The sequence below is a fragment of the Hippocampus bargibanti genome, linkage group LG17, assembly GCF_051943395.1.
Source record: "Hippocampus bargibanti isolate YZ-2025 linkage group LG17, ASM5194339v1, whole genome shotgun sequence".
NCBI lineage: Eukaryota > Metazoa > Chordata > Actinopteri > Syngnathiformes > Syngnathidae > Hippocampus > Hippocampus bargibanti.
This window is the reverse complement of record NC_142750.1, coordinates 11,212,264-11,233,166: the sequence shown is the minus strand read 5'-3', so window position 1 is coordinate 11,233,166 and position 20,903 is coordinate 11,212,264. Positions and strand designations below refer to the sequence as shown.

Sequence of the window (20,903 nt, the reverse complement as noted above, 5' to 3'; positions counted from 1 at the left end):
ACACAGACGTCCTATTTAAAGCAAAACTTAAATTTTCAGTTTGTTGACAGAAAATATATTTTTTAATGAGGGAACTGGTTTGTTTTTTTTAATTGATAAAAAAAGTCACATTTGTAACATCGGCATTTGTTTCAAATATGGAGGCCGTGGTTGGGAAGTGAGATGGCGGGCGGCTAGCCAATTCGCTGGCAGCTGCCTGCCATCGATCAAGCCAAAAGCATACGCGACGGCTCGCAAACTCTCCATTTCGCCCATAGCGCCGGCGTGTTAGTGTGTAATCGGGCAACATGAGAAGGGATGGTAGTGTTGGCCATCGCTCATAAACATAGATCAAAGGTCAGCGGCACGGGCCCGTCCACCGCACTCAATCGACTGTGCCGCACTTTATGGCACACATAACAAACTTGGCTCCCCGAATGAACAACTCAACTCCACACAACATTATTAAGAAAAACATAAGAGCTTTCCAAGACATACTGAGGCTTTGCAATCAGGGCTTTGAACCAGGGTCAGTCTAACTCTGATTTAAAACCCCAAATTTAAACCATGTGGAGGCATTTTACTCTCTTAAGGTTTAACATTGGGGTTGCAAGTCTGTTAGGAGTTCATTCGAGCATAGAGTAGGGTTTCAAGCAGTGTTTTAAAACAGCGATAGGGGTTTCACATTAAGTGTTCAACCGAGAGTACCATTTTCAAATTAGGATTTTGAGTCAGGGTTATGGTTTTAAATCTGGGTTTGGGTTTCAAGGAAGAATTAGGACTTCATAGTAGGGTATTAGACTAGACATTGAAATTCAAATTGGGGTTTTGAGTCAAGGATGGGGTTTCAGAATACTTAAAAATTGGGGTGTGGGATTTCAAGAGAGGATTAGGGTTACAGAGTAGGGTTTTAAATCACTGGTAAGGTTTCAAGACAATGTGTCAGTGGTTAAAAGTATGATTTCAGGTGTGGCTATCAAATTTGGATTGGATTGGGCTTTATTAGTCTCACAGTGGAGAAATTTACATTTCAGAGCAGCAAAGTAAAGAAAGGAAAGGAAGGAAAGAAGTAGGAAGAAATTACAGGAGCTGCTGTAAACACAGCCACTCTCGCGGCGCCATCTTGAAGTCAAAACACCACAAAAAAAAAGAAATAATCTGACAACACAAAAGACACACACAGTCATTCAATCTGAATAATCATCTTTGTTGCATGAAGCAGTTCTAGATGAAAGAGGAGAGAATCAAAGCGTCCTTTTCACCAGTGGATCAGGTACATCATGGTGGAATGTGCACGTCTGCTACAAGCTAAATGTTGAAAGCAAACACGAAGCTGTAGCATCCATTGGCGAAAAGAGATTGTCTCACATTTTAACCGCGACAGTTCCACATACGCATCAGCGCTGACGCTCCTTTTCATGAAATTTTATTGTTCAAATGGAGTTTTGAAATATGACATCAAGCTTCCACAGTCGAGTTTCAGGTGTGGTTGATCAAATTTGAATTACTTCCAGTCCAACTAGGAGTTTTAAAGGACAACCGACGTCTCCGGACAAGTTGTGTCCATAATTTGTAAAATGGCCTCAAATGACTTCTACTGAGCGTATTTTACAAAGATTCCAGCTGAATATTCAGGAAGTCGTGTTTTTGAGTTGGTGACGAGTCCGTACGTGACGACACTAAAGGACCGCCCTTGACCGTAAAAAAGACGCATTGTAGCGGTCCTTCCGTCACGTCAATATATTTTGCTGTACTTGTTTGGTCTGGGGACCTCGTGTTGCACCAAAAAGCCGCCAGAAGGCCAGAAGAGGGCGTCCAAGCGCCATATAAGGAATTTATCAGCCTGTGGAAACGGAGGTGGCCACAGGAGGTCGCCATTTTGTGCCTCTTTTTTTGGGTGAGAGATTTTCCCCCAATGTTGCCTCAAAATGGCACAAATAAATTCTTTAATCGATTGCAAACATGTATGCTTTCCTCTTCAGAACTATTTGAATCATATTCATAACTGGATGTGTAACAAGAAAGCATATTCTCCGAATCTGAAGCCATTGTTTGGATTCTCCAGCGTGATGTCACAAACTGGGGGCGGGACTTTATGAAAATGCCTAATTCGCAGCTCAATTTTTTGCAGATTTTGGACACTTTACGTCATTTTTATTGGTGTTTTGCATTTGACTAAAAATATACTACGTGTGTTTTGGGTATTTTAGATGCTATAAAACGTTTTTCTGGTGTCAGAAAAACAAAACAAAAGAAACAAAAAAGTGACGTCGGTTGTCCTTTAAAGAGAATGTCACAAATGACGTAAGGTTTTAAGCAAGGGTGGGGTTTGAAATCCGGTGTGACATCAGACTGCGAGATTGTCTTCTATTTCAAGCTCAAAACTGCTTATTTAGATTTTTTAGCACATGTTGTCTCCATGCAAATGAAAGACCTTCCCCCAGGCCCCCTGACTCCTCGTGCACTACCATGGCATCGTCTGACACCTTGCCCTGCGTTGAGAGTGATGGCGTAATGTCACCCTCCACCCCCACTCCCACTGCCCGATCGAGAAGGTAATAAGAGGGCTCCCCCAAATGAGCATCTCACCACATCGACTGGCGAACGACAAAGCACAAGATAGCAACATGCCTGTACCCAAGAAAGCAGGTAGGAACACAACTATACCCAAAAAGCCCATTTTGGATTATTTGTTCAACCACTTTCGATACATTTAAATCAATCTTTTTTTAAGATAATGATAAAAAAGATATATTAAGAATTATGTTCCTTTTTACAACATAAAAAGATCAAAATTAATTAAAAAAAAAACAACACAATAATAACAATTTTAATTAAAATGCTGTGAGAAAAACAAAAAAAGGATACCCTTGGGAAATACCTAGAAAAAATGTATTTAAAAATAACATCTTTGTATCCTTGTAATAAGATGTTTTTTCATAATCTTATTGACTCGTTTACTGCCATTCACAAATTCATTCGGGAATTGAAAATATGACTGAGAGAGCGCCATTCTTAATTTGTTTTTTCTTGCTTGGGTGCCGATAAAGCGCTGGCCAGATCTCAAAAAAAGTTTTATCACTTCCACAAGGGGGCATCATTCCCTTTTTTTCCATGTTAGCACTTTGCTATAGCTTCAGCTATTGTTGAAGCGCTAGATAAACCAATATGTATGTATTGTATTTTGGACGGTCACCCTCATGAAAGAAGCAAGTCTAAGGTTTCTTGAATGTTTGTGTAGTCCTAAAACTCAATATTCTGTGGGTCTTGGAATTCGAGTGACAATGACAAAAACCCTGGCACTGGAGTGGACACATTTTTGCACATCGTCTGGCAGTGAATGAGTTAAAATATATTGAGGTCAATGAAGGTCGGGAAACCTAATTAATTGATAATATAATTCCCAATTTATGTGTTTTGACTTTGCATGTAAGAGCAAAGTAGGATCAAATATACAGCAACCAAATATTTGTGTTTGCCAGACACGAATGAGAGAAATGTTGGTAGAAAAACATTCGGGCAAACTGGTGTCACTTTGACTCAACTCATGTTAATTTGGCGGTCATGTGAGCCTGCTAAACTGTACATCTAAGTCCTCATCCATCATGTCAACACCGTGCAGGAAATACCCTTCAAAAGGTGTCACACGCTCAATTCCTGGATGTACACGGATAACACAGGCGCACGTTTGACCACAGCTTGCGTTTCCTGCGCCATCTAAACCTTGAATTAATCTCAGCATACGTTACATGATTTTGCTCAAGAAGAAGACGAACTTTAGATTGTGTCATGGCCTTCAAAATAGATCTTAGTGACATTTTGTAAGGGAATATTGCCAAGGGGGCTTTGTGGCCTGCCGCACCAAAGATCCATTTGAAGCTCATTTTTTAATCACACATGATTAATGAGCCATGTTTTCCGAGTCGACATATTGTGGTGGCGTGGGGGGGATCACTAACATTTCCCACCAGCTTCGTGGATTTCAAAGTCTACATATCCTTCTTAATTCCAATTCCAGGTATTGGGCGTGGCTGGTGTTGGCTACCAAAATGTCAGGAAAAGCCTACTGGAACATCTGAACTTTATTTGGGGTTACTGCACAATTTGAATGGACGTGTGCAGTGTATGAAATAACGTCTGCCTGGATGCCCGGAGTGTGCAACTTTTACGTCGGCTGACAACTTTGATTTGAAAAAAAACTTTTTTTTTTCTTGAAAAACATTTGCTTTAATCCGATTTCAAAATCTTCGTTCAGTTTGGAAATTTCGGCATTGCGGTTCGTTTGGCAATTTGCATACTCAGCAGCCAATCAGAAGCCTGCATCGAATAACTTCGTGCTTCCGGGTGCATTTGAATATCATTTTCCAAAGTAGACGCACAGACAACACAAGAAAAATGGATCAACAAATTTTTTGACGCTACAAAACGGAAACGTACATGAAAAGCATCGTGGAAAGGGGAGTTCACGTGGCTTGTAGCAGACGACGCAACGCAAACATTGCATTGTGCAACATGCCGAACAGTGTATGGACAAACAACAACTGGAGCAAAATCATCAGTAAGGGATACAGTAAAGTCTCGTTATATCGATATCGGATATATCGATAGTCCCGGTTATATCGATACTATTTCTATGCACGCACGGAGAAAATTACATGCAAACAGGGTCGGATATATCGATAGTCCCGGTTATATCGATATTTTTTCGGACTCCCTTGAATATCGATATAACGAGACTTTACTGTATTTACGATAAATCTAGCAAGGCATTTGTGGTAGGTACATTTTAAAGTGTTGTTCTGTTATGTATTCTGACTATCAATTCTTAATACTTTGCAACAATGTTTTTTTTTTGCAATTAGTCTTCTTATCGTGTTTCAAGTTGTGAAAAATGGGGTAGGCAACTTTATGGCTGGGCAGGCAACTTTTCAGAGTTGTCTGCCCTGGTGTCCGCTAGCTTTTTGAGTTTCAGACACTGGTGTGTGAAAACTTTTTATAGCAACTGAGAATTAATATAGAATCGTAGCAATCGGATGTCTCATTTCAAAACCCTCCAAAAAAAATGTGGGACTAAAAATAACTTTACATCAAAATTATTATTATTATTATTATTATTGAAAAAGCCATCTTAATCATGTAAAGCTGTTTTTAAAAGAAAAAAAACCCGTAATCCTCAAAGATTTTGGGAATTTTCAACCTAGGACATATTCAAATTATATGATAAAAATGAAATACAAAAATGAAAAAGGGATTACAAAAAGTTGTTTCATGATATTTGTTTTTGCTCCCTATTTTAGATTTTATTTTGGAAAAGTATTTATTAAAACAACAAGAAAATAAACTGTTTTCTACCTGACATCCCGTTTAGCTGGGCAAGGTCACACAGAGAGGACAGGCTCGGCTCACTGATGATTTGTGTTTTTGAAGTGTCACATTGCCTAAGATGAGCCCTCGTATTTGAGAGTCAGCCGGAGGAGCTGGAGGCGTTAAGTTATTCCGTCAAGTGTCTCCTTTCATGTCGGAACAAGAAAGATGGAAGAAGCCAAGCCTCACTGGAGCTGACCTTTGTTGTTAAATATCTTAATCACACACGTGGAAGGCATCCAAAACTGGAAAAACGGATACCATAATACATGCTTGTCTTCCATGTGTTCTACCACTGCTCGCATCAAAAGTTGTGACTCCAAAAATGATGAATAATAATATGAACCTCCATTGATGTAACTTTCCCCATTATGGGACTATTAAAGGTTTTCTGATTCTGGTGAGAATTTGGGTGTAATTTCAGTCAAAGGTCAGGCAAAGCTATAAATTTTTAATTTAGGTTGTTACCAGGTAGGCTTAGTCATGCTGATGAGGGGATACCAGTGCTAATGGGGCAATCAGAGCCAGGCATAGGACATTATAGGTAATCAGCAAAAACAAAAGTAGTAATCAGATTAGCTTCAGGGAGTAGTCTACTGCTCCCCCAACCTTAGAGCAGGGACCTATCAGAGCAGAGGTCTGGCACCGCCACCTCTGTCTATTAGGGTTATATATAGGGCCAGTTACCAGCACAACTTTAGTTGGCTGACGAAGCTCTTCGAATGAAACGTCCGACACCTTCAAAGAAGTAGACGACGGCTGAGGAAGGCTTTTCATCAATCACTTGGTGATAATTAAAATGTTGAAAACCAAAACAATTTTCTCATGATTTAAAATAAATAAACAAAATGTGTCAGGCTTACACCTTTTAATGATGCCCTGCTTTTTGTAACATCGCTTCTCTTCCCACCTTCAAAACCCACCTATTTAAAATTGCATTTTCTGTGTAGCTCTCTCTCTTGTTTCTATTTATAATTGTTATTTTATTCATTGCATTGTATTTGTGATTGTTTTTTATTTATTATAGTACCTATGCTTGTCTGTGACTGTAAAGTGTCCTTGAGAGCTTTGATAGGCGCTTAAAATATAATGTATTATTATTGTTATTATTATTATTATTATTATTATTATTATTATTATTATCCACAGGTTTCAGATCTCAGCAGGAATGCCAGGCCCATGCCAGGAGGGTCCTGGTATCAAAAGCTCCCTGTTAAATACTCTCAGGCCATTTCAAGGAAAGACATGACATCCCCACCCCGAGATGATCCTTCGATCCCCAACCTTCTCCTGGCACTCTTTAGATGCTAAACATGTTAAAGACTATTGGCAGGCTCAGGTTTCAGCAGTTGTTTTAAGAATTGTCACTGAGGATGATTCAGAGTATGTTATCAGCTAAGATTACTGCCAATTTTAACGTCATAATACACTTATTCTAGAGTCAGAAATATTAATGAGGTGTGAAAATATCGACCGCTCAGTGTGTAAACATTTTCACCTCTGAGGAAGGATGTAAAGATGGCACTTGTAATTTAGTTCAATGTTTCTTGAGCAAAACTTTATCATAGATAAACTCAGGAAAGGTTTTTTTTTTAATTTTTTTTTTGCCAACCGGAAATTCATTAATGATCATTTATATTATTATTGTTCCCTTTCCAGGACGCAAAAACATCGGGGCAGCAGGTGAGCAATAACAAAGAAACTATACAGAATTATGAGATAAAAATCCAGAACGACTAACAGAAACTTTTCATCTTTTTATATCTCTTCAGAAAAGCTGCCGCCATACGAACCCAACATCCCCGAACCAACCACCAGGGCAGACTTTCTCAAATGTCAGTCACTAAACACTTCATACAATTAAAAGGACAGACAGACAAATAGGATTACTCACCCAATCACTGGCTAAAGTATTGTTGACTTCTGGTCCAGACTGGATGCCGCTGACTTTGGACGACAAAACAGCGCAGAAACTGCTCTGGATCTCAGAAAATGGCACGAAGGTGGCTCGCACGTCTGATGCCGTCTGTCCTTATGCAAACCGACCGGAAAGATATGAACACACGCCACAGGTCAGCAAGTCGGACATTTTGTTTTCCAGATGACATTTTAAAGTTTCTTTCCGCGGCTGCTTCAGACAAAATATATTCGTACACATTTTTAATTCGGCCCTATGAGCCAAATTCACTCTCAATATGGGATTTGATGCAGGTATCACTGGGTAGAACCAAAGAACAAGTAATGCCTGAAAAAACACAGCAACTCTGTAACTTTGCTTGGAAGCAGCTACTCTATTTTGAGTTATCCTTTTTTTATCCATAGCAGGTGTTACCTTGACAAAAAGCCAACAAATTTAATTTGACTAAATAGATGTTGTATATTTTTTAAATCAACTGTACAATTTTCAAGGAGGAGTCTTTTTTTAGCCTAAAAGAGAAAATGTCAGTCATCTTAAAAAAATAGACTGCTGCATTATAGCAATTGATTTCTTATAATTAACAATGTTGTAAAGGACAACCGACGTCTCCGGACAAGTTGTGTCCATAATTTGTAAAATGGTTTCAAATGGCTCCTACTATTTTACAAAGATTCCACCGCATATAGCGATGTTTTACGTTTTAAGACTCGTGCTGAATATTCCGGAAGTCTTGTTTTTGAGTTGGTGATGAGTCCTCACCCTATGTCACTGAAGGAACGCCCCTGACCGAAAAAAAAGGACACATTGTAGCAGTCCTTCCATCACGTCAATGCTAGTTTGGTCTGAAAACCTCGTGTTGCACCAGAAAGACCTAGAAGAGGGCGTCCAAGCTCCATATAAGTAATTTATCAGCCTGTGAAAACGGGCTGATTCATTCCTCACAGGAGGTCGGTGGCCATTTTCTGCCTCTTTTTGGGTAGGACATTTCCACCCAATGTTGCCGCAAAATGGCTCGGAATAAATTCTTTAATCGATTGTAAACATGTATGCTTTCCTCTTCAGAACTATTTGAATCATATTCATAACTGGATGTGTAACAAAAAAGTGTATTCTCCAAATCTAAAGCCATTGTTTTGATTCGTCAGCAATGCAACACATCTTGGCGTGATGTCACGAACTGGGGGCGGAACTTTCTGAAAATTCCCAATTCGCAGCTCAATTTTTTGCAGATTTTGGACACTTTAAGTCATTTTTATTGGTGTTTTGCATTTGAATAAAAATATCATACTGCGTGTTTTGGGTATTTTAGATGCTATAAAAAGTTTTTCTGATGTCAGTTGGGAAACAACAAAGTGACATCGGTTGTCCTTTAAATGGTTGTCCCTAAATAATGGTAAAGACAGATAATTCCAGGAAAAACACACAATTAACTTATTCACTGCCATTCACAAATTTATTCAGAAATTGAAAATATCACGTAGAGCATTCACGAATTAGTTCGTTTTTTTTTTTTGCTTGGGTGCCGATAAAGTGCTGGCCAGACATGTGGCTATGTTTTTTTTCCATTCAACAAGGGGGAAGCATTTCCCTTTTTTCCCCATGTTAGCGCTTTGTTCCATCTTCAGCTGTTGTTAAAACGCTATCTAAACCAATATGCATTTGACTTTTGTACAGCCACCCCATTTCAAGCTCATATAACTCCAGACCCATATAATTAAGGAAATAACTTTTTTTTCTGATGAAATAAGAGTTTAACGTTTCTTACGCTGTATTGAATGTTTATGTTGTCCTGAAACTCAATATTCTGTGGGTCCTGGAATTCGAGTGACAATGACAAAAATCCTGCCACTGGAGTGCAGACATTTTTGCATGTCTGACAGTGAATGAGTTAAGACAGAATCAGAATCAGAATCAGAATCATCTTTATTGCCAAGTATGTAAAACACACAAGGAATTTGTTTCCGGTAGAACACACTGCACTAGTATCGTTGTCAAAAAAACTGCTAAGTGGCACTATACAGTTCCACATACATGTCATTAGAAGCTCAGCAGTGTCTACAACAGGGGAGTTAAATTGCTTATTCTATTAAAAAAACACTATGATCATAAAAATACTGCATTTTCACCTTGTAAAAAGTCTTTTTTAAGACATGGCTATAACATTTGAAAAATGACATAAAAATCCATATTTTCTCATTAAAACACTTGATCGATTTTTGGAAGAAGTAATGTTTTTTTCTGACAATTAAGTTTTGTGGGAGAGGGTGGAGATAAATTCAGATCTGTTAGACTTTTTCCCCACCTAAATACTTGACTTGGGTATGGACTCAGAACGGATGGGTGCGCTTCTGACCTGGCATTGCTGTCATTCAGGTGCTGTGCAAGGAAGGTCTCATTGGCTCACGTGGCTACTGGGAGGTGGACTACGATGGCTGGGTGGTGATTGGGGTGGTGGCGGAGAGCGCCCCCCGGAAGGACGGCCCTTGCGGTCTGGGAGAAAACGGCAACTCCTGGGGTGTGGGCTGGTCGGGTTCCTGCTACCAAGTATGGCACAATGGTGAGAACGTAGACATGGTCTTGCCCCTGTGCCAAACGTTGGGCGTGTACGTGGACCAGCCAGCCGGCCTTGTTAAGTTCCTGGTGGTGGAGGGTGAGGGCGACAAGGAAGTGAGGCTGGTGCACAAGTTCAAGATCGGCGTTCAGGAGAAGCTCCTGCCCGCCATGTGGGTCGGCACAAACTCCTTCTGCCTCATTCGGAAAAAGGATCAGTGAATCAGTCGGCTTGAGGCTGAAACGAGGGGACATTTATGGCGGAGCAAGCATTCGACAAGTCCAAAGTGAAAGTAGAGTGTTTGTGTTCATGGCCGATTGAATTATTATACTTTTGTGTATTTTTTTTCTAAATAGGCACAGGTGACTGGATTTTTGCATGTGTACTAAACAGTTTGTTTTGCATCTTTCAGTGTGCCAAATAAAGTCAAAATCTGTTTACAAAAATAACTCACACTGCCTTGAGGATTTTTTTTCTTCGTTATCTTAATCTTTCCCGAGGTTGTAGTTTTTCAATAGATGTCACATTTGTCTGATAAAACATGTTAATTTAGTTAGTCAAAATAGATTTTCAGAAAATAGATCATAATATAATGCTGACATTGAGATAAAAAATATACATTTAAATTGTTAAGGAAGAAAAAAGTACCGGTTTAATTTTTCCATAGATACATATATTTTTCTCAGACAACAAAGTCACATTACTTTCCAAGATGACATAAAATTCCAATATTTGTCTACTTTTAATGTAATGTTATTTCTAAGCCATCACTTTTGAAAGAACAAAATAGTGACGATTTTAAAATGTAGTCATCATTTTTCTAATTTTATGTTTTTTTTTCAGATATATTGACTAAAATATTTTTAAATGCAGTTACTCCTTTTTTGTATTTTTTTTAACCATAAAAGGCTTTTTTTATCTTCCAAATTTTTTTTTAAGGAGTGAGAATTCACTCCTTCGACAAACCCCAACCCAACAATTTACAAGGAGCTCACATCATTTCGCGTGCCGTTTCGCCTTTATTTGAAACATAAAAGAAGAACTTCAACAACATTGACGCGAATGTAATGTCACTTGACATTTCATTTTCAGTCCTAACGTTTTCCATCTCACTTCTGTCATCGTTGGTCATTTGTTCCAACTTCAAAAAAAAACATTTAAAGTACAATCATTGGACGAGTCAGTCACCGATTTGCAAAGTACAAAGAGGCAAATATGCAAATTAGGACTTATGAATGATGAAATATGTGAGGTGCTGCTGGTGTGCCAACATGTTCAACATTAGCTTTTCACATTTAAATTTCAAGGAGAACAAATGTTTTTGAACAAGAGCTCGACGACGTACCAGGAGCCATTGTTATCATCGTTTCTGCCCCATGCTAACACAATAGCACGCGGAAAACCACATAATGACAGAATGTGCAAAAAAATTACATGTCAGAAAAGTTTGTTTTGATTCATTTGTGCTGTTAGGTAGTTGGGTTATCTTAGCTTATTTTAGCACCCTCAATTCTGTGAGCTAAATCATCAAAAAATTGTTTTGGGGGATTTTGGTTTTGTCAAATCATAACAGATATCTTGTATTTGTTTTGTAGAGTACATAGTATTTTAAAGGACAACCGACGTCTCCGGACAGGTTGTGTCCATAATTTGTAAAATGGCTTCAAATGACTTCTACTGGGCGTATTTTAATAAGATTCCACTGCATATAGCTATATTTTACGTTTTAAGACTCGCGCTGAACATTGAGGAAGTCTTGTTTTTGAGTTGGTGATGAGTCCTCACGTGACGTCAGAAAAGCCTCCTGACCGTAAAAAAGACGCATTGTAGCGTCTTTCCATCACGTCAATGTATTTTGCTGTTCTGTTTTTTTGAAAACCTTATTTTACATTCAAAAGCCGCCAGCAGAGGGAGTCCAAGCTCCATGGAAGAATTTATCAGCCTGTGGAAACGGGCTGATTCATTCCTCACAGCTCAGTGGCCATTTTCTTGCCTATTTTTGGGTGAGACATTCCCCCACACCCGTTTGCCTCAAAATGACACGGAATAAATTGTTTAATCGATTGCAAACATGTATGCTTTCCTCTTCAGAACTATTTGAATCATATTCATAACTGGATGTGTAACAAGAAAGCATATTATCTGAATCTGAAGCCATTGTTTTTATTCTCCAGCAATGCAAGACGTCTTGGCGTGACGTCACAAACTGGGGGTGGGACTTTCTGAAAATGCCCAATTCGCAGCTCAATTTTTTGCTGATTTTGGACACTTTAAGTCATTTTTATTGGTGTTTTGCATTTGAATAAAATTATCATTAAAAAAACATGTTGCTTTCATCTTACCTTTTGTGTCCAATACAAATGGTGACATGTATTTTGGCACGTTAGCTAGCCTAGCTAGAGAAGTTAATCTGTTCAATTGTTGTCTCTGCAAATGTATACTTCTGAAAAGTATTAAGTTGTTGTAGAAATGTTATTTTGATGAGTCACTTTATTTGTAGCCATTTACAGCTAGCTGGCAAATTTCAAGTTTTGCTAGTTATTTTTTGCATCACTGCATTACGAGCATACTTTTTTTTCCTTACTTTAACTATCATAGTAGTCTTACAGAAAAAACGATGGTGTATTTCGGAGTGTGTCAAGGTAGCCGTCTGCTATCTTTTGCGATGCTAAATTTACTAATTTATAGACATGTGCTAATCTGATAATTTTTTTTGTGTCTGCAATCTTCTGAAGTCACCCTGCTGTGAAGAACAAACTGTGAAACCATGTTTTAATAGCTAAGCAAAAGGTTACAGTTACAACTTAAAGTGTAAATTAGCGTTTTAATTGGAATTATTTAAGATACTATGTGATGTGAAATAGTTCTATTCACCCGTGTTCAATATCCAAAAACTTTAGCATGTAGGATTCAGAGAGTGAGACGTGACAAAGTAAACCAACATTAAAAAAAAAATCCTGCACCGCGTAGTGTGGCTCTGACACATTGGTGTAGCATTTCCTAATTTTCCAGGTGCGTCGTCAGCCATTTTTTTGTGTGTTGGATTACCTCCTTGAATTAGCAAGAGATGAATGGAGGTGCATTGCCTCCACCCATGAAGTTTTTCACAGAGCATACGACTATCGCCTGCTGCATTCACCCTCAGTGTTTGAGCGAGAAATCACCCGTGTTAACTCTGGGACGTGGCAGGGCGCCGAACATTTCTGTCCCGTCAGTAGCACCAGGAGCCAGAAGGGCCTTCATGCTGGCGGCAATGTGCTCCAAGTCAGTGCAGCCGACCTGAGGGGACAAATACGAAATGCCGCTTCAAATAGTCCATCTTGAGTTCTCAGGATCCTTCAAAGACACTCATGGAATATGTTCAAAAATAACATTTGAGAGTTAACAACATTCTGGGCATTTCCATTGAAAACACTTCATCCCCCCCATTCTCTGACATTCCTCAGTCTTTTCAGCTGGACCTGAAGTAGATGTCATCAGCGGTCACATGAAGCAAGGGAGCCGTCACAATGGTGTAAAGAATGCTGTCTTTGTTTGCATCTTAAAACCGGTCAAGTGATGCCTCCGTGTCGACAACATGAATACAAACAAATATTTTCCCTCTGTACGTTTCCATCGCCTTCTTCTACCCAACATCGCATAAGACAGCAGGGATGCATCTGGGAAATTTAAAAAGGGGGCCAGTTCGCCCCTTGTGTCTGAAAAGAGGGCCAAATTCTAAAATTAATGGGGCCCGATTTAACTAGATTGCCAAAGTATATAAAACCGATTGAAATGAACCAAAATCCATTCATTGGAGCATGATATTTCTAAATTGCAAATGAAAAAACCTTATTTGAGTAAAATCTATTTTTCTCATATATCAACAAACAATTTTAATTCAAGCCAAAGAATTTATTCAGACGTTAAACAAACATTTTGAATTTTCTTTAGTTACTACACAATCAATCTTGTGTTATTTTGATATTTTACGGTATTACAGAGAAGGTTGTCTGGCTGGAGCAAAGGTCTTCAGCAAGCTGGATGCCAATAGAGGATTTTGGTATATCCCATTATCCGTTGAAACATCGTTATACACCACATTCATAACTCCCTTTGGCTGCTTGCGCTTTAACAGATTGCCCTTTGGCATTGCGTCCGTCCCAGAACATTTTCAGCGCCGCGTGTCAATGATCATGGACGGACTACGTGGAGTCTTATGCCACACGGATGATATCCTCATATGGGGAAGAAATCAACAAGACCACGACATCAGACTACACACAGTTCTCAACAAGCTTCAGGAAGCCGGTGTCACGCTTAACATGGCGAAATGTGAGTTGAGCAAAAGTGAAGTCAAGTTTCTTGGTCATATTTTGTCCGCAGCTGGAGTGCAGCCAGACCCAGACTCCGGTTCTAGTCTCCAAATGGGGTGGGGGGTCGACTGCGAGAGCTAGGTGTTCAATAAACTGTTGGTTGCTCGGAACCGACTGAATATTATTTACCCACATCGCGACAGGTTTCTTACTAGTGTCTATTTTCCAATGTGATGCAACATCTCAAATCATTCCAATTGTCCACGAAATTTGAATTGTTAACAGCAGTTTGCTGCAACTAACCTTCACAGACTTATTTTTTTTTTCTTAAAAATCAAGAATATGTTTGTTTGCTTCCTTCTTTTAAACGTCTTTTAGATTTTTACTCCTGTTCTGATGCTGCATATTGCAAAAATCTGCCATGTTCAATGTAAATGAATATTTGATTATCTCTTTCTGCAGTTTCCGGCAAATCACGGAAAAGCCCGAGATATTCCTCAACCACGACTTAAAAATGCACCGAAAAAATTTGCAAGGTGATTATGTCTCAATATCGGTAAGACAACATGGCAGACGACAAAAGTTAAAACCTCTGAAAGAAAACGAACAGTTTTCAATTGCGGTTGAACGAAATTTGTTTCTGCGGCTATTTTAACAGAAGTATGTCATACTTCTGTGCGCAGTGGAGTTGTAAAGTTACGCCAGTGGCTGGGAAAGTGCGTAAATGGCGCAAGGGCGTGGCCCAGATGCATCCCTGAGACAGCTATCCAGCCACATCATGAATTCCGGCATTGCCTTCTGAAATAACAACGTTCCTCCATCCATTTAGAAATTTCAATTTTCAAACAGAACTAATGCGGGTCAAGTCTTTTTTCTTAACAGAACTGAGCTTACCTGCGTGCCATCCTACGTACCGACCAGTGACGTGCGGTGAGGTTCATGGCTGGTGAGGCACTGACGTCATCACAGTCAGATTTACGAACATATGAACTCCACAGAGTAGCTTATTCACCATTTGATTGGCAACAGTTAACGTGTTTTGTTTAAAATGTCATGTCCGCATTCTTTTTATACTGTATACAAATTGTAGCATAGAAAAAAAATCAATTTAAAAAACGTTATTATCGTGTTACCTTTACTTATAAATGAAGTCCAAGTCTCTCTGTCTCAATGGAGATCACTGCCAGTGAAGTAAGTCGTCCTTGATCAGTCCTGTTCCGACTGTACGTTTTCAGTCTTTTGTGCCAAAATGACCGCTCCACTGATGCTGTAGTAGCTAGAACAGTGAGCACGATCTGGAGCAACTTTGTCGCTTCAGGAATAGTTTCAATGAGATCCTTCTAGGCCAAAAAGCTGAGAAGCTGTCCAGGAGATTTACATTCATCTCTCACCGTTTGTGAGCGATACAGTCAGGTGTTGGTCTTCCTTCAAATATTATCTCCTGCTTCGATTGAAAGTCCAGTTTAGAAAATTCTTTCAATTTAGATATGTAATCCACCATCCTGAAAATAAGGCCAAGCAACACGAAAAAATGACTGGATGGTTGCACTTAACTTGCTAACTGTTTACTGTAGCTTGCTGTCACCAATTCTATTATTCTGCAGCCGAGGAGGTGCGAGAAGAATCTCTAATCACCAGAGCCCCCTGTCATGAGGCCGGAGAACTGTGTGCCTCACCTATGCACACAGTTCTGATAAAAATAACATAAAATAAACACTGTAGTACAGTGTTTATAATGTACATTGACTGTAGATTATATACACCAAAAAAATAGTTCCTATACTAAAAGCAAATTTAGTTCATATACTAAAAGCTTTTGAACACTTTAATTGCGATATGCATAGGGACAGCAATGCGGTCTCACTGCAGAGCAAGCCAGCACAGTTAGCATAGTGATTGCGCCATCCATGGTGAGGCTCAGCCGGCTGGTGCCTCACCGCTCGTCTCTTAGTATTTGAAAGGCAAATGTGAAAATTCAGCGATTCAGAAAAAAAAAATCCAAAAATGGTGAAGTTAAATGGAAAAGAACGTTAAAGTACAAATCACTAAATAAATATAACTTTAACTATATTTATAATTTATTTTGCCATTTGATATTTCCATGATGGCAAATAAGGCACAGCCTAACCTACCTCCCCTGACTGCACGTCACTGGTAGCGACCTATTAAGGTCGCTATCTGTCTTTGTGTGTGTATCATTAATACAAGTGTCAGAATGTGTGTTATTTTTTTTACCCGTTCTCCACTGTTGCCTTCCCCCGGCACCGCCCGCCCCCCTTTGCACCCCCACACAGGCACAGAGACAGGCAACGAGCGGGCCAGTGCCATTGGGTGGGCGTGTCGGGATGCGTGCATGCTGTGGTGGCCCATGGCCATGCCTCTCGAGGGCGCTGGCGCCTCCTCGCTCAATGAGCCTGCAGGACAAATAGCAACTTATGAACAGACGGCCCGTGTGACGGCCCAAATGAGCGAGCGCGTGTGGACTGACCGTCGGTGCTCTCCTCCTCACCGTCAGATTCAAAGAAGGGCTCGCAGTCACGAGACAGCGAGTCCTCATCCATGGAGAACACACCTGAAACACAATGTGGATGTCAATGTGTACTCTGTGAATTATGACACGCTTGCTTGTTTGTTTCTTGCTATTGTGCAATGTGCCATTGATTTGTTTTAAATACTTTCTGCATTATTTCTGGTTCTTGAGTTTGATTGTGCAGGCCACCATGGACTTTCTTTATATGTATCTTTATATGGATTGTTTCGATTTGTTGGATTTTTCAGTATTACACTGGTTTAGTCTGTTTCTTTTCATGCAAAGTGCACTGGACTCGTTCTCTTATTTCTCGTGATATGTTTATTTCAAATGTGCAAAGAGGAAAGGACCGTTATTATACTTAATAATATCAGTGTGCTTTTTAATACCATCTGGACTATTTCTGGCTTTTGTTATAGTTCATTTTTTTATACTTGATGTACGAGTTTGAATCATATTTACTTAAACTATTCAAGGCGCTGTGTAATTTTTGTATATTCTATTTGTACTTCCGTTGATTTCTACAGCACCAAATGCCAAAAACATTCTTTTTAAACTGAGTGGATTATTTTTAATATTTTTTTTGTGAAGGGGGTATTCAACATTTTGTGTTATGTGCGTTCATTACGATTTACAATGATAATTCAAAGTTTTATACATTTTTTGGTTGTGCAAGTTGCAATGGAATTTATAACTCATTCACTGCCATTTCCAAATTGATTCAGAAATTGAAAATATGACATGGAGCGTCATTCCCGAATGTGTTCAGGTTTTGGTTTTTCTTGTGGTGGGTTGCTGATAAAGCGCTGGTCAGACCTCTGGCAATTTTTTCCCTCCCACCAGGGGGCAGCATTTGCCTTTTGTACAGCTGACCCAACTTGCACCTCATATTACTCCAGATATAACTTTGGAATTAACTTTTTTCTGATGAAATAAGAGCCTAAAATTTCTTACGCTGCATTGAATGTTTAGGTCAGGGGTGTCAAAGTCATTTTTTGCCGCGGGCCACATTGTTGTTATGGTTTCCTCTCGAGGGCCTTTATGAATTTGGGGAACCCATTAGAATGTTTAAATCCCTTCAAATACAGTAAAGTCTCGTTATATCGATATCGGATATATCGATAGTCCCGGTTATATCGATACTATTTCTATGCACGCATGGAGAAAATTACATGCAAACAGGGTCGGATATATCGATAGTCCCGGTTATATCGATATTTTTTCGGACTCCCTTGAATATCGATATAACGAGACTTTACTGTATTACATATAGAGCACACAGCAAATTAATGAATAACTCGTTTTCAAATCTGAAGTCAAGAATAATGACTTTTATTGTGGTTGACATCCAAAAATATGACATTTTGGCTCAGATTTTAGCAATCATCATGGAATTTAATAAGTTTGATTTACTTTCGCGGGCCGAAAAAAATGATGTGGTGGGCCGGATTTGGCCCGCGGGCCTTGACTTTGACACCTGTGGTTTAGGTAGTCGTAAAACTCAATAATCTGCAGGTCCTGGAATTTGAGTGACAATGACAAAAACCCTGGCACTTGAGTGGACACATTTTTGCACATTGTCTGGCAGTGAATGAGTTAACATTTAATTTTTTGTTTTTTTTCTTCTATTTTTCAAAGTGCAATTTCCTTTTTAAACCGAGGGTCATTTCTACTTTTATGTGGTTTTCAACTGTGCACAATCGCATGGACTTTTTTTTTTAAACTCCGTGGAGTATTTCTAAATGTTAGGTTTATTTATTTTCAAGATGCTGATATTTTTTTTGCTCTGTGGATTATTTTAAAGTACTTATGTTAAATTATGTCATTGTTTCTGGCAGTTGTGTTTGTTTCTAATGTTCAAGGTCACAGCTACCATGACTGACTGTTGAAATGAACAATTGTGTAAAATATGACTGCTTAAGTAAATGTCCAGTAGACTTTTTGACTTATTTCTATGGAAAATGTGTATCAGTCCTGACCTGAGGTCTCATTGCCAAAGGGTTTCTTCTCATCCATGTATTCCTCTTCCTCATCGTCATCATCCTCATCATCTTCGCACTCTTCTCCCAGGTCGACAATGCCGGATCGCTGCGTGACCTGCCGGGTGGGCTCCAGGGTACCTTTGTCGCGCTCGCCGTTGGTGCCCTGTCCGGGGAGGCCTCCGGAGCTGTAAATGGACGGGTAGTTCTGCGAGTACACCCTGCTGTTGGGGCTGACACCACCCAGCAAACCATCACCGGTCACGTTCTGCAACCGACAACATGGATGAGGCGAGGCCAGAAGCTTTGGTTTCACCCAGTGACAATATGATTCCAGTTGAAAGAAAATCATTGTTTATACTGATAAATGATGTAGTAAATGAAAACAATAATGGCATAGCTAGTATGTGATGAATCGCCCTGGTGAAGCATGCAGGTGGCTGACTCACCACACTCTGCCCGGCCTCTGACATGTCGCCAGTGGCGACGTGTCGCGTGTGCCTCTGTGCTGTCAGCAAGGTGGTGGAGTGTAACACGCCAATATCGTCCACGTAGCGTCGCACCGACTCAGCCAAGAAGCCCTGACCCCAAACGCTGTATGAGAACTCTGACTCCCTGGGAAAGCCACCGCCACTGCCCTCCCACATCTTCTTGGTGGCGTCCGTTTCTGGCACTGAAGAGCGGGATTTCTTGCACGCCGTGAGGATGGCCAGATCACAGCCAGATTTTTGGCAGTATGCATCCGCGGCAGCCAAGAGCGCAACCCAGCTGTCCCTGTGGTTGTCCGCAATCTCTGGCTCGGATGACTTGTTGATGGAGGCCATGATGCTGGAACTACTGTGTGTGAGTGTGTATGTGTGGAGTTCTTTAATGGCTAAATAAATGGTGTATCTGAGAAAGCAAAGCTGCTTACTTGCTGGTGTGTTTTTTTTGTTTTGTTTGGTTGTTTTTTTTCACTGGTAATGATGGTCAAGCAGCTGTATATGGGCCACTGTGTGACTTAATGATATGATAGGAGTGACTTGATGGGTTTGTAGCACAAAATGGATCCAGGGGAGAGAATCAACGGTGCCAAGATGCTGGTGATATCTGCAGAGAGGGAAAATATGACATATATTTGCACTTAGATGGGAAAATATTACGTGTACAGACTGACAAAGTGCTTGGTCGCGTAGAGGTGAAGAACTTCCGGCACCAGCAAAAATCTTTAAATCAAGAGAACTCAGCTTTTTGAGGTGTGTGTGGGGGGGCAGTCACTAAAATTGTTGGAGAAAGTCGCTAAATAAAGTTCCACTTAGTGTAAAGCCTGAGGTCAACCTGATCATCACGGCAAGAAATATTTCACGATACAAAAACATTAATGTTCCGACCTTCTCCTCCTCACCAGGTTCGCTGGGCTAGCCTAGTCCAGGCGTTGTCAAGCTGTCTAATATGGTTGCCAGCACAACATATATGGACGAACAACTATTCAAACTGACACACACCTGTGGACAATTTAGGGTGTTTTTGGAATATGGGAGCAATGCGTAGTATCCAGGGAAGATTCACGGAGGCACAGTGAGAACATGCAAAATCGTCACTAGAAGGCCGAAGCTTAACAGACGTGCTTACCAGTCGCCCACCGTACTGCTTGTCACAAAACAGCCCATCATAAACTGCCTTATTTTAAATAGTGTGACAAGAAGTCGTTAAGTGGGATGTTATTCTTTAGCTAATGTTACATTGACTTCTTTTCGGCTTTTACCTTCGAGGGATCGCCACGGCGAATCAGTGTCCTCCCCCAAATATATGTTACGTGGACACCTGTAGGCTGTTTAAAATGACAGTGTTTGCAGTATTACGACTTCGGGGACACTTTCAATACACTCATTCCAATGTGTGCAGCCAAAGTCTTTTTTGAAATCTCTTCACGGTGAGGTTTAAATGCCACGCTTTTGTGTTAGTGCTCTTGAATGCTTTTCAACCAGGGTTGCAGTGGCTCTGTCACTGTTGTTGTTCTGTGCAGTCCTTATGATGGAAGCAGCAATTCACCATTTTCAGTCGGATGTACGCAGTCGAGATATGTCGTAAAGCGACCAAAAATGGGTTCGCCAACCTGTTCGCTGTCTTGGCCCCGATTTTCTACTTACGCGTCGAGATTAAATTTATTTCGTCGAATGTGCAGTGCCTTCTTCTAGCGATCCTCTCCCCAATCTAGGATCGTCAGAGCGAGAAACTAGCGAGGAAGACTGTGAGACATTCCCTTTATAGGCTTCAAAGTAAAATAATTGGTGATTTTTAAAAAAAC

At 40.0% G+C, this 20,903-nt stretch overlaps 2 protein-coding genes across 3 annotated transcripts; one reads left to right on the top strand and one right to left on the bottom strand.

The window, feature by feature from the left end:
• Positions 1-2,575: 2,575 nt before the first annotated feature.
• On the top strand, positions 2,576-10,675 carry LOC148885738 (E3 ubiquitin-protein ligase TRIM16). 2 transcript variants are annotated; one of them, XM_089018550.1, is made up of 5 exons: positions 2,576-2,628; positions 7,003-7,026; positions 7,116-7,178; positions 7,276-7,415; positions 9,635-10,675. In XM_089018550.1, exons 1-5 carry the CDS (start codon positions 2,607-2,609, stop codon positions 10,031-10,033), a joined length of 648 nt encoding a protein of 215 aa, XP_088874676.1. In that variant the 5' UTR covers positions 2,576-2,606; the 3' UTR covers positions 10,034-10,675. The 2 variants fall into 2 exon arrangements, with proteins under 2 accessions (XP_088874676.1, XP_088874675.1); XM_089018549.1 differs by lacking the exon at positions 2,576-2,628 and having other exon boundaries at positions 6,493-7,026.
• A 136-nt stretch (positions 10,676-10,811) lies between these two features.
• On the bottom strand, positions 10,812-20,834 carry akt1s1 (AKT1 substrate 1 (proline-rich)). The gene is made up of 6 exons (XM_089018548.1): positions 20,746-20,834; positions 19,066-19,705; positions 18,617-18,884; positions 16,596-16,679; positions 16,343-16,521; positions 10,812-13,091 (listed from the first exon to the last, which is right to left on the bottom strand). The coding sequence occupies exons 2-6, from the start codon at positions 19,438-19,440 to the stop codon at positions 12,954-12,956; spliced, it is 1,044 nt and encodes a 347-aa protein (XP_088874674.1). The 5' UTR covers positions 19,441-19,705; positions 20,746-20,834; the 3' UTR covers positions 10,812-12,953.
• Between the last annotated feature and the right edge of the window lie 69 nt (positions 20,835-20,903).

Coding starts and splice junctions, on each gene's coding strand:
- LOC148885738 (XM_089018549.1), top strand. CDS start 6,969: ATGATCATTTATATTATTATTGTTCCCTTTCCAGGACGCAAAAACATC. Junction 7,027..7,115: donor CAAAAACATCGGGGCAGCAG/GTGAGCAATAAC, acceptor ATATCTCTTCAG/AAAAGCTGCCGCCATACGAA. Junction 7,416..9,634: donor GATATGAACACACGCCACAG/GTCAGCAAGTCG, acceptor GCTGTCATTCAG/GTGCTGTGCAAGGAAGGTCT.
- akt1s1 (XM_089018548.1), bottom strand. CDS start 19,440: ATGGCCTCCATCAACAAGTCATCCGAGCCAGAGATTGCGGACAACCAC. Junction 16,522..16,595: donor TGAGGAGGAGAGCACCGACG/GTCAGTCCACAC, acceptor TTTGTCCTGCAG/GCTCATTGAGCGAGGAGGCG. Junction 13,092..16,342: donor AAGGCAACAGTGGAGAACGG/GTAAAAAAAATA, acceptor TTGTCCCCTCAG/GTCGGCTGCACTGACTTGGA.